The sequence below is a fragment of the Crocodylus porosus genome, unplaced genomic scaffold (genome assembly GCF_001723895.1).
Source record: "Crocodylus porosus isolate Cpor-Errol unplaced genomic scaffold, CroPor_comp1, whole genome shotgun sequence".
Lineage (NCBI taxonomy): Eukaryota > Metazoa > Chordata > Crocodylia > Crocodylidae > Crocodylus > Crocodylus porosus.
This window is the reverse complement of record NW_017728943.1, coordinates 111,933,934-111,946,035: the sequence shown is the minus strand read 5'-3', so window position 1 is coordinate 111,946,035 and position 12,102 is coordinate 111,933,934. Positions and strand designations below refer to the sequence as shown.

The window sequence follows — 12,102 nt, the reverse complement described above, 5'->3', positions numbered from 1 at the left end:
AGCTTCCCTGTAGCATATGTTTTTAAATGTTACATTACATTACATTACTTTTTGCTTCTATATGTTCATAATACCTTTTTCCCTAGTCTGTTAGTGTATCATAGGATTTGACTTAAGATGAGACTAAATGAATTTTAAGCAGTATGGTATCTTTTTTTTTCGTCATCAGCAACAGAGATGCATGGAGTCTTGGAGTGCTCAGTTCCAAACTTTCATATTACGATGGAATGATTCAGCTGACCTACAAAAATGGTACACCTTACAACAATGAGAATCAGACTCCACGTTCTACCCTTATAACTTTTCTGTGTGATCGTGAAGCTGGAATAGGTCAACCTGAATACCAGGTAGGAACTTCCAGATGAAAGTGAGGGGGTAGAAAACTCCCTGAAGCTCCATCTTTAGACTCTTAACTGCATTGAACTGGTACTAATTGAGCTCTTGGCAGCTGTGGGGAAGCTTCTGGCAAAAAGTGGTTAATTACTCTTTTTGGAGCATCTGCTTTGTTAGTCATGATCTTGGTAGTCACAAAGCCTGTTTTATTCTGGATCACAGGGTGTCCTGGATCTGACTTGAATATATTGCCTTTGCCATTGTAGTTTCACCTGAATTAAAGTGGTCTTCACTATCCAGCAGCTGAGGAAGAATGCTGCATTGCAGCAACTAATAAAGCTGCTTGCAGGAGGGGTTGGCAGTTTTTTGAGTGGTGAGCTGAAATGTAGTTTGGGCAGGGGTGGGCAAAATGCAGCCCATGTGGTGGATGCGGCCTGTCGGGCATTTCTGTCTGGCCTGCGGGGTACCTAAAAAAAAAAAAAAAAAAAAAAAAAAATTTTAGAAAATTAATATTAATCTGCCCTTGGCTGCCTGTCATGTGACCCTCTATGGCTTGCCAAAACTCAGTAAGTGGCCCTCTGCCCAAAATAATTGCCCACCGCTGAGTTTGGGTCATAGCAGGCTGGTGCTTTTGACTTGGATGCTACTGCCACTTCTCTGCTGCCCAGTTGCTGCATGTGTGACCTCCTGATTTATTGTGTGCAGGCTGGATGGGGCCTTCAAACTGTAGATTGCCAACCCATAGCTTACAGGAGTTAAAATACTATGCTACTCTAACAAGTGTTACAAGATGTTAAACTAGAGAAAAAACAGTTTTTGATAAATGAGCATGGAAATGTGCCATGGGATACTTAAAAAGTGAACCTGCAAATCTGCAGCCTTAGATGAGATCATAGACTGGATATTCCCGGTACATAGGGGAACGTAGCTCTGTTAACAAGACTTAACTTTTAAAAATCAGATGCCTGTTAAGTCAATGCTGCTAACTCTTTTTCACACTTTGTATTCCAATGATAGAAAGAAGACCGTTACACATACAACTTTAAGTGGTACACTGAACATGCCTGTCCAGAGATGCCATTGGAGTGCATTGTTACTGATCCCACCACCATGCAACAATATGATTTGTCAAGGTAAGAAAAAAGTAAATAGCACTAGGTCAAAGAGCACAGCCTGTAGTTTGAAGCAACCTCCTGCTAATAATAGTACTTTAAATCAGATTGGCCTTTCTGTCTGTATAGATAATGTTAGAAGTGCCTAAATTGATGTCTTACTATCAAACTGCAAAGGATCATGCAACATGAAGAAAAAAACTTACACCTTTGAGGGAGACATGTGCCATCATAAGCTGACTTGGTTTTTATTGGGCTGGTTTTGGTAACAAATGTGTGTGTTTTATTTTTTTTTAACCTGGGAAAAGACACGGTGCAGTAGACAATATTTTAGGAGCGAAGTACGTGTTTTCATTGTGATATCTAGGAGATGACAGTTACTTAATTGCTACCTCTGCAGTGGTTACAGGATGGGTTTTGCTTGCCTCTTGGTTTGCTTTCTCTTTTTAAGAGAAATATGCTGCAACTTTCACTTTAATGCAGGCTATCAAAATCTGAAAAAAGAGGTGAAAATTGGTATGCCATGGACAATTCTCAGCCAAACCAGCGCAGGAAATACTACATAAATATCTGTCGGCCCTTGATTCCGGTTCCAGGATGTGATCGACATGCTTCAGTGTGTCAAATGAAGTATGAAAGAGATTATGTGAGTAATTTTATTGACCCACCTTCTCGTAGGAAGTGGGGTGAGGAGTAGGGGAGAACTCTTGCATATAGTTTAAATATCAAGTTTGTCCTTTTTTCTAGTTACCTATGCAGAAGGAGAAAGTGAATGACCTGTAGAGTCATAATTACTAGCATAAACACTAACTGAATCTTCCAGTAAAAACACTGTTTTTGTATCTCTATTGTTTGGACAATAGATTGGTTTTAATACAGTATATGGACTCATAAGGGTAAGCAACTGGAGTAAAGGAATATAAACTGAGCATCAGAGAAACGTTCTTATTTTAAACCGCTGATATGTTTTCTCAACCTTTAGTCTTTTGTTCCTGTTTTTGTTTACCACCCTTTCCTTGTAAACTTCTAATTGCAGCCAAAAATGGTAAACATTATAGGGATGCATATTCCCCTACGTTGAGGTGGTACCGACAGTCCAGAGGTGGTACCTTTTAACTCTTCCCCAGTGATTAGAAGCTTCCTTTTTTTTTCCTTTCTCCCTTCTCAAAATCTTAAATTTCACAGTGCCTTGCAAATAAGATCCTATGGCGGTGTTTTTTTGTTTGGCGGGGGTGGCATTTTGAATGGGTTTAAGGTGGTTGGGTTGCTGTATTTCTTGTCCATAATCTACTTGAGGAACAGCAAGAATACTTAAAGAAGAGCTAGAGGTGCTAAATTCTTACAGGATGTTGCATCACCCTTGTTTCTTGTCAAATCATCATAGAGGTTCTTACTTCAGGAAGGTGGTGAAGATTTTAGAATCCACAAATGCTGACAGTGATCACATACAACAATGTCATAAATAGTTACATTGCAGTAGTAAATCCTTTATGTAGCTGACTTTGATTTCAATGTTTCTGCAAGATCCAGCCTATCTATGTAATAGGGAAAGACCTTGTAAACATTTTTTTTAGTGACCTCATAACTTCAGCAGTGGCTACTTTCTGAGAGGAGCTGTTTTAGTTCTTGATGCTGTCTGTTTCTTATCCAAACTACCATAGATTCATTTAGGAATTTCATTATTGCTGTAGCCTTGTATTTGGACTTATAAATATATGGAAGTTAACTGCTACTGATTCAGTTTGACCATCTGCCTGCCAGTCACTAGTTCTACGAACTGGTAGTCTCTACACAGTCTAATACAGAAAAAACCTTCCTCTTCCATGTAAAGATAGAAAACCAGTGAGGAAACTGACAAAATAGGTATTGACATCAGTCTCTAATTGATAGTAATATTGCAGAAGACTTTTCTGCATTGATGGTAAGAAAAGTCCAGTGAGTGATACCTTGGGAATGCTTACCCTGTTACCAGATGTGCGAGAGTCTTGGCAAATGGGTGCTAAAACTGTTTGTGCAATAAATTAGCTGACAAATCGGGGGTGTTCAAGTTTTGGGTAACTTCTTACAGACAACTTTTTTTAAACTCGAGTATGAGTAGATTACATATTTTGGCTGGACTATAAATATTGTTGCTTTCATGGAGGTTAGCAGTGATAGTTAAAGGTATTTTTTTTTAACCTCTTACTTGCTATTTCACAATTAACTACTAATTTTTCTCACAAAATTATGTTTTTGGAATGTAATACTGGCAGGATGAGCAGGATGATTGATTCTTGTAGCTGAAAGAAGCTTGATCATTTAGTGAACCTTCAATTGAAACTGACTTTTGTGTTTTTTGTTTTTTTTTTTTTGTTTTAGGATTCTATTTCTGAAGTCCCTTCCATTAGTAACCTGGGAGTTGCTAGCAAAGGACTCATAATTGAAAGACCTGGTCGAGTTCTTTTAACCTACACAGGTGGTTCTGTGTGCATCAATGCTGATGGACAGAATATGTCCTATACAACTGTAATCCATTTCACCTGCTCCGAAGGCACTCTTGTAAGGATGGAAACTTTTCCTGTTTCATAGTGAATATGCAAAGGATAGTGTAATATATTACATATTTAACAATTAGAAGATCATGACCCTGATCTTGATTCAGCATTCCAGATGGGACCGTATCTGACATATGATAATCTGTGGAGGCTTAAACATGTAACCCCTCGATCTTAAATTCGTGCATATACATTGTACACTTCTCCTGCAACCATGCAGGAGATGGGTACAATCATAAGGAGGAAGCTTGTGCATGTTAAGACAAACAGACTTCAGACTTACTGCATCTGTCTAAAACAGACTTCTCGCTTTTGTATCAAGACTGTATAGTTAACTGTGTGCCCCAGTGTTATGCACCCAAACTTCTTTTGCTTTCAAGACAAAAAGTTTAGAATAGTGCCATTTTTCTTGCATGTGCACACTATTTAGGAGCAGAGCCTGGATCACCTAAAGCTGCTTTTTCCCCCTTGCTGGGTAACTGGCAGAAACTGCTCTTAATCATTTTTCTTGCATATAATGTGCAGCTCACTTTTTCAGAATCCAGTTGCTGAAAATTGTTATAGGCAGGAAAATGGGTTATTTAGTCTAGACTTTTTTTCTTGTTGTACCCAAGCACTTATCCTATATTGTATGACTTTTGAGATTTTAACATCTTGCGTGCTTTGTATCTTGATACAAGAGGCTTGGTAAGAATTTTTGTATGGATGTTGGCATCTGTTTTGAACAGTTTTACTTCCATCCATGGGATTGGATCCATAAGGCTCTCGGTGTAAACTTCTGAATATTTATGGCATACTTCATTTCCTTCTAGAACTTTATGACTTCACCCAGCATTCCTAATGGCTGTTTAGTTTTCAGAATATGTTGTTAGTAAATTCTGAAACATTCAACTAGTCAGACTAATGCATCACTAGGCCATTTGTTACTGCTGTTCTTCTAATACAGATGGCTATTCCTTCTTTTCTATTTTGTCAGAATAGGTACCCTACGTTTTAAAGTATTCGGTAAGGCTTGTGGTGGGGAGGTAGGCAAGGAAAGTGCATGCAACAGTGCCTCTCTTTAACGGGGATCCTGACTCTATTACTGAGGTTTTGTTCCAAGCTTTTAAAAGACTGATCTCCAAGAATAAGAATGTTTTTGAAATTAGTATTCATCCAAAAACTCCTTTGCAATTTGTATTTCCAGAGTAGCAGCCCAAGGTTTATTGATGACCGAGAGTGTGTGGTCACCTTCCTGTGGGAAACAGAAGCTGCATGTCCAGTTAAAACAACAAAAGATGAAACTCAGGTAAGGCAAGAGGAGGGGGTGGTATTTGTGGTTTGCTTTCATGTTCTTTACACTTCTTTCCTGTTCCTTAAAACCTTCATTAGTCACCATTTTGCAAGAAACATTTAATATTATAAAGTCCATTTAGAGAGAGAATAAAAAAACCCCTAGATTTTAATGTAAAGTCCCATCTCCCTGTGGCATGGCTGCTGTAATGGAAAGAAAGACAGTCTTGCTTCAGACCAGTGGTACTCAAAATTCTGGCTTTGTGGACCAGATGGCAGGGGGCTTGTCCATGGGCTGGATTGGGCCCTGTAGCGCCCCTGTTTAGCCCCATCTGCCTGTGGCCCTGCAGTCCTGCCTACTCCTTCTAGCATGCAGGGCTACGCTCTGACCCTGCAGGGTTTCCATGGCACTGTAAATTTGGCAGTAGAGGAATGGTGCCAGCACTCCCCTACCACCAAATTTTCAGACTCATGGGAAGCCCTGCAGGTGGGGGTTGAGCACTCCTGCTGTAGTGCCACAAATGTGATAGTAGTTGCCATGCTGGTCAGGTTTTGGCTTCACTACTGAGGCTACCAGCTAATTACCGAATGGAATAAGCCTAGCAACTTGTACCATGGTCATTTGTGCAGTTAAAAAACCAAGTTGTATGAATAGAGCACTCATTTCACACAGAAGCAATGAAAGCTTGAGCCCTCTGGATTTTACCCAGGAATCTGATTGAATTCAGAGTGGGGAAATCTTTTAATGTCCTCTTAATAATTCTCTGCAACTCTCTGCTCCTTCACCTGTTTCCCTTCTTACTCTTTAGGCTTCTTTTTCAGAGCATAGTTACATAGTACCAACATGCTATCGGTGTGAAAACAATAAATGGCCAGCTATCCTTGTGCAGTACTTGAAAAACAAAAATAGACTGCTCCAGCTAACAGCAGCAGTAGGAGCTGGTTTGTGCTTCTCGTACCTTAAATATATTTGCAAAGCTGTTAATTCTGAGTGTGTGATTCCTGACTCTCGTAATTTTGTGGTTGTTTGAATGTCCAGATTTTTCTTAACCAGTTGCTTTCTGCATCTCCTGTCCCCTAATGTCTTTACAGTCCTGTTCTGTGAGAGATCCAAACAGTGGCTTTCTATTCAACCTGCAATCTCTGGCTTCAGAAAAAGGATATAAAGCCAGTGGAACTGGGAAGAGCTATATGGTAAATGGGCGGGGGGGAATCTATCTATATCTGTTGATCGATCAATCAGTTACTTTTCAGGGTAATGCTTGTCTTTTCTAGTCTTACCTGATAGGCTCAGTAGTCAAATTTTCTGTTTATCCTTTATGGTAACGTAAGGACATGGGTTAGTCTGACAGCACTCTGCTTTTGCCTGGGAGTGGAAGGCAATTTGGTAACTTCAGTAGCTAGAGAAAAAAAGATTGAGGAAATAATCAAACTGACAGATGTTGAACTTCAGAATAGCAACAACAGAACAGTAGAAACGATTTAGTTAGAAATGCAGCAAAAATGTGACTTTTACATTATGCGGGTAGAATACCTCTCCTTTTTCTTGAGGTGTGATGCCATATATTGAGACCAGTCTCCACATGCAGACATTGAAATGTATGCACTTACAAATGTAAGTTGGAATTGCTGCAAATGCAGATTGGGGATTGAATTATCTTGTAGAGTCCGAATTCTCATGAGGACCAGAAGACTTATTTTCTTAGGATGTGTTTGGAATGTCAGGCAAATTAACAGTGTGTGCCTCCTCAAACATTAGCTAAATATTTGTGGGCCAGCACCGGATTGTGGTAATATCAATGGAAAACCAGCTGCTGGATGTGAAATGGATCTAAAATCAGTAAGGACAGTGGAATTGGATAAAACCCTTCGTCTATCTACTGAAGGACTTCTCACTCTCACCTACAAAGGCCCTCTTGTTGCAGCATCAGGTGAGTTCAACCTATGCTACAGTTCTGAGGCTCCATATTAGTTTTATAAACTGCTCTCATTCCAGGCCTGTTTATGCAGCAAAAAGTTAGTTGCCATTTGACTGGGGGAGTGGGGGGGGAATCATGAACTCCAGCAGGAAAAATCTTTCATGCTGTAAGCTTTGCATGGAGACTTCTGCCATTTTTTTTGTGGAAGAACCAAAAAAATCCCCCTCCAAAACAAAAAGTGACAATTCAGTCAGTATTGACTAAAAAAATAAATAAAAATAGGGAGGGAAAAACACCAAAAGCCACTTTTAAAGGGAAGCTGTTTTGATTTTTCTCCATTTTATCGCCACAACTTATCCATACTGGAAAGCTCTTTTGAGGAGGAGTTTGTTTTGTTATTTAAAAAAAACAAACTTCTGGGGAAAAACAAAGAAAACAGGTAAATTAACTAAGTTTGGGATTAGAATTTTTTCTGGAGTCTTTTTTTTTTTTTTTAATGATTTCAAATGAACTGTAGTCTTTATTTGGAAGGGTGTCATATAAATTATTGAATAGGACATCTCATGTACTGACAACTTTTGATACTCAAACTATTTCATAACAGAAAATATACTGTATTTAGGGCTAAGAAAACTAGTGCCTGAAATTCTGGAGCCCAGGCTTGGTGCATTTCATATGTGATGAAGTTTCTTATTCCTTAAGGAAGGAGGACTGGTGGGAAGAGATTGTGGTTGTTAGCTGTAAGCATTTATAAAGTATGAACAAGGGGCTTTCAACCCTTTTTTCATTTGTTGACTTCTTCGGAAATTTTGAATGGAAGTGCAGACCCCTTTGAATTGTAAGTGTGGGTATTCATGTACTTTTTGATTGATTGATCATGGTCATCTTTTGGGGTTCCCATAACTATAGTCTGCAGGCCCCCAGAGGTCTGTGGACCTCAGGTTGAAAACTTGTGTAGACTATTGAACCAGTTGCACCAGTCAGATCTTGAGGAAAGAAGATGACTTCACAACAAATCAGCTTGAAATGCAGTACCCGTTAGTACCTGAATTAAAGCTGATGCATGCAAATGCTAAAACTCTAACTTTGCACTTGAATGTGGCGGCTGCTAGCTGCCTTTCAGTTTAACTGCAGGCTAGGAGCAGATGCATGAGAATTACCACCCATGGGTGACTCAACCAAACACTTGTAAGTTGTGTGAAGCAATATATTTGGGTCTGTCCATGTCCCTGGTTCTCAAATCTCTGGATATCAGTAAAGTAGGATTTGAATTGTAAGGTGGCACCTAACGTTGCTGAGCAAGCGATAGTCATTCCGAATGAACAACCTCCAGTTGTGAAATGGAAGTGGAAAGCTTAATCCCAATGTGAAATGTAACGATCAAGTGGGAGACATTGGCGCTGAAGTGACAGTGTTGCATTAGGACTTCTGTAATTTAAAAGCTGGAAATCTTGGCTTAGAACCTTAATAGAGGCAGCAGTAAAGAGTTTCTGTCCACAGAAACATGAGGCCGTTCTTTTTTTCTGAAAAATAACTCTGAGACTTAATGTAACAAATGGGATATACGTAACTTCCTTTCTTTCATCCAGGAACTTCAGATACATTCACAATAACTTTCATTTGTAATGGCTCCTACCCTGGTGAACTCAGATTTGTACGTGAAGAAACCAGCATTTTGAAAATCCATCATACTTTCTTTGAATTCTACACAGCCTTAGCCTGTACCCCTGCTCCAGTAGACTGTCAGGTTACCGGTAAGTATGTAAAGCCCATCAGTTCAATTAAATGCAAATGTTAACATACGTTAACTCAATGGTGTAGACTTCTGTGGGAGATGAGTGTATTTTGGGGTAGTATAAAAAATGTTGAACTGATCTGGCTTGACTTTGCAGGTTTCTGTTCTGTGAATTCTGTGGAGGTGCTTTCTAATCTCTTGCTTGGAGATGGTACTAATTTGTATGAAAAATAGTTTTAAAAAGTTATACGGTGCTTAACTATACATCCTGATAAAATGTTGATGGTGGACTTGGGAGGACTAAGGGATGTTCTAAGGATATAGAATCATGGGTTTACTAACATAAAGCTTTGTGAACTGTTATACTTTTTCCCACTAGCGTAACTGCATCTCATTGATTTGCCAAACTATGCAAATATAAACTGAATATACATTCATGGTGTTGGGTGTAGCTTGAGGCTATTTTGCCATATAGCAATAGGATGTTGGTTTCTTTTTGGAGTTGTTAAACATGCAGACATTCTGGGAACCTCTAAATATGAAAAATTTATTGATTCCTTTGTTTAGTCTGGCATAAAGAAGCTCTTTAGCTTCAATTATGGGTGATTTTGGAGAAGGGGATAATGGCATCTTTCTAAAGTTACCCTCCAGAATAGAGTAAAATAGCTAATTCACATGCCTGAGTAGTACTGAAGGAGCAAGAAGGGATCAACTGCTGCTCAGAAGCCTGAAAAAGAGCCCACTATTGTGTAGCATGCTCTGAGGAGATGAAAGGCATTAATTCTTGAACAGTACTCTCCAACCTCTCTGCCTGGTCCCCGCTGGCAAGATCCAGGGGCACATGCTCCCCATGCCGTCCTGGACTGTGTGCCTATGCCCCCCGAATGAGCTGCCTGGGGCTCCGTCCATCCCTGTGCTGGCTGTGCAGGCCCTGCCCAGCCCCACTTTCTACTTCACAGCTGCTGCTGCAGCTGCCTTGTGTTTGGGGAGACACCTCCCTCCCCGCCAATCTGTGCAGCAGAGGCAGCTGCAGAGGCAGTGCTCCTGCACAGGAGCAGCCCAATGCCAGGTGTGGGCAGGGGACAAGGTACAGCTCGGGCAGCAGGATGCAAATGGTGTTGGGCTGCTCCTGGGCCAGCTGTAATGAGGCTTGGGGTGCAAAGCCCAGCCCGCAGGAGCAGCTGCCTCTGCTGCACACGGTTGGGGGTGGGGGGGCACATGCCTCCCCGGGGCCTCCCTCGGTTCACACAGTAGCGGGAGTCTGTTGTTTGCCCTGCCCTCCGCGCCAGACAAGCCACCCTGGCTTGATCCTCGCACTACTCCCCTGGCCAGGCCCCACTCACTTTACGGGCTGCACCTGCCTCTGCTATGCTCTGTCCCTGACTGAGGGGGCCTCGATCTGACCCCTTCTCCTTCCCTCCCCCACTGACTGACCTGCTGGGCTGAAGGTGGGGTGGGGCAGGCATGTATGAGCGCGCACACACTCAGCACCCCCAGCCCATGACAGACTGCAGGAGGCTCCTGGATTGACCACTTGGTGACCACTGTTCTAGAAGAAAGTTAAGAACTAACTAGGATTTGCCAGTGGATCATATCAGATTTTGAATATACCAGACTTGTTAGCTGTCACCTTTAAACATGCTGTTCTTCAGTTTACTCCAGAAAAGTACATTTAGAAGCTATGCCAGTCCCAAAATTTGATGTAATGAGGTGCTAAAGTAATACTTCTATCCTCTCAACTGTACATCCCTTTTTTTTTTCCAGATCTTGCTGGCAATGAGTATGATCTAAGTGACTTGAGCAAGGAACATGAGCCCTGGATTGCTGTAGATACTTCAAAAAATGCAAAAACAAGAACATTCTATTTGAATGTTTGCAAGCCTTTACCTTATGGGCCTGGATGTCCTGGTAAGCTGATAGTGAGACACCCACCATTTCCTACCTTGTTGTTGGAGCAGGAGCTGCCTTGTGACAATTCTGTGGCATTAGGCATTTTATGGAGTCTCTTAGAATTGCATCTTAAAACATTTATGTGGGGTCAGATTTTATGTAGGTCTAGATAAGCTGTAGGAAAGTACTACAAACATACCTTGTGAATTGGAGCAGCCTTCTTTCATTACGGTTAACTTAAGCAGGATTCTTCAGCATCCTGAGAAGCCTGCAAGGGTTTTCAGCAGATGAGTGCCTCTGAATGGGCAGTCCTGGATGCTAACTTGCTTGACGATTTAATAAGAATAGAGTTTAAGCTCTCTAGTAAATACTGAAGCCCTGAATGAGACGGAATCATTATCTGTCATTCCTTGTTTCAATTTTGCAAAAGCAGAATGCACTGGTTTTGTTTGCTGTAACATAGAATAAAAACAGTCGCTTACAAATAGTTCAAGGAATTTGACCAAACTCTGAAGGTGCTTTCTTACAGTTTACAATCTAGAAAACTAAAGCTAATAACGTTCTGTTGCTTCAGGGCTTAAAAGTATGGGAAAAGGCCTGAACTGTTCATCAGATCAGTTCCCTGTCACATGGTGCTTTATAGTGTGGAAGCTACTGTACTTTTTGATTGACTTTGCTACAATGTTTTTAATGATTGCACAAGTGGAGTTGTTTTGGTAACAGTACTGCAGGTTCAGCGTGTCTTCTGTTCCTGCAGGGGGAGCAGTAGGCTCCTGTGTAAAGTATGCTGATAGAAGCCAGAACCTTGGTATTATTCAGATAAGTCCTCAAGTTGCCACTGGTGGATCTCTTAGTATTATTTACTTAAATGGTGATGTATGCAAAGATAAGCAGCGATATTCGACGCGGATCATCTTTCAGTGCGACCAAACCATAGTAAGTTTCTGCGCTGAAGACTAATGAAACTGAAACCCTGTAATAGATTGGTCATAGGTACTTGACTTAAATTCTTCTGGACAAGTTGGGGGGAGGGAAGGATGTGGATTAGGTCTTCTATACCCTAGAACACTGATTCTCAAGTAGGGTGCCACAGGACCTTAGGGTTCCTTGAGATCCTTTCCAAGGATGCTATGAGGTGCCACAGTGTTAGTAAAACAGTCACAAGATTAAGCCCAGAGATTTTAAATACAGGTCCTTTAGATGTGGTCTTTCTGAGCTCTTTACATCAGATACACACTGTTCTTTCTTTTTGCTAGGCAAATGGCGTGAAAACTAGGAGTAGGCATTTTCTGGGGTGCCTTAAGTCT

General features: G+C 40.9%; 1 protein-coding gene across 1 annotated transcript in view; it reads left to right on the top strand.

Moving 5' to 3' along the window:
* IGF2R (insulin like growth factor 2 receptor) overlaps positions 1 to 12,102 on the top strand; it is a 94,113-nt gene that overhangs the window by 37,077 nt on the left and 44,934 nt on the right. Inside the window, exons 16-25 of the mRNA XM_019550001.1 lie at positions 170 to 347; positions 1,351 to 1,466; positions 1,929 to 2,091; positions 3,804 to 3,983; positions 5,166 to 5,267; positions 6,344 to 6,445; positions 7,011 to 7,182; positions 8,760 to 8,924; positions 10,670 to 10,813; positions 11,553 to 11,731. Of these exons, the coding sequence (XP_019405546.1) occupies positions 170 to 347; positions 1,351 to 1,466; positions 1,929 to 2,091; positions 3,804 to 3,983; positions 5,166 to 5,267; positions 6,344 to 6,445; positions 7,011 to 7,182; positions 8,760 to 8,924; positions 10,670 to 10,813; positions 11,553 to 11,731 (1,501 nt within the window). The remainder of the gene's footprint in view (positions 1 to 169; positions 348 to 1,350; positions 1,467 to 1,928; positions 2,092 to 3,803; positions 3,984 to 5,165; positions 5,268 to 6,343; positions 6,446 to 7,010; positions 7,183 to 8,759; positions 8,925 to 10,669; positions 10,814 to 11,552; positions 11,732 to 12,102) is intronic.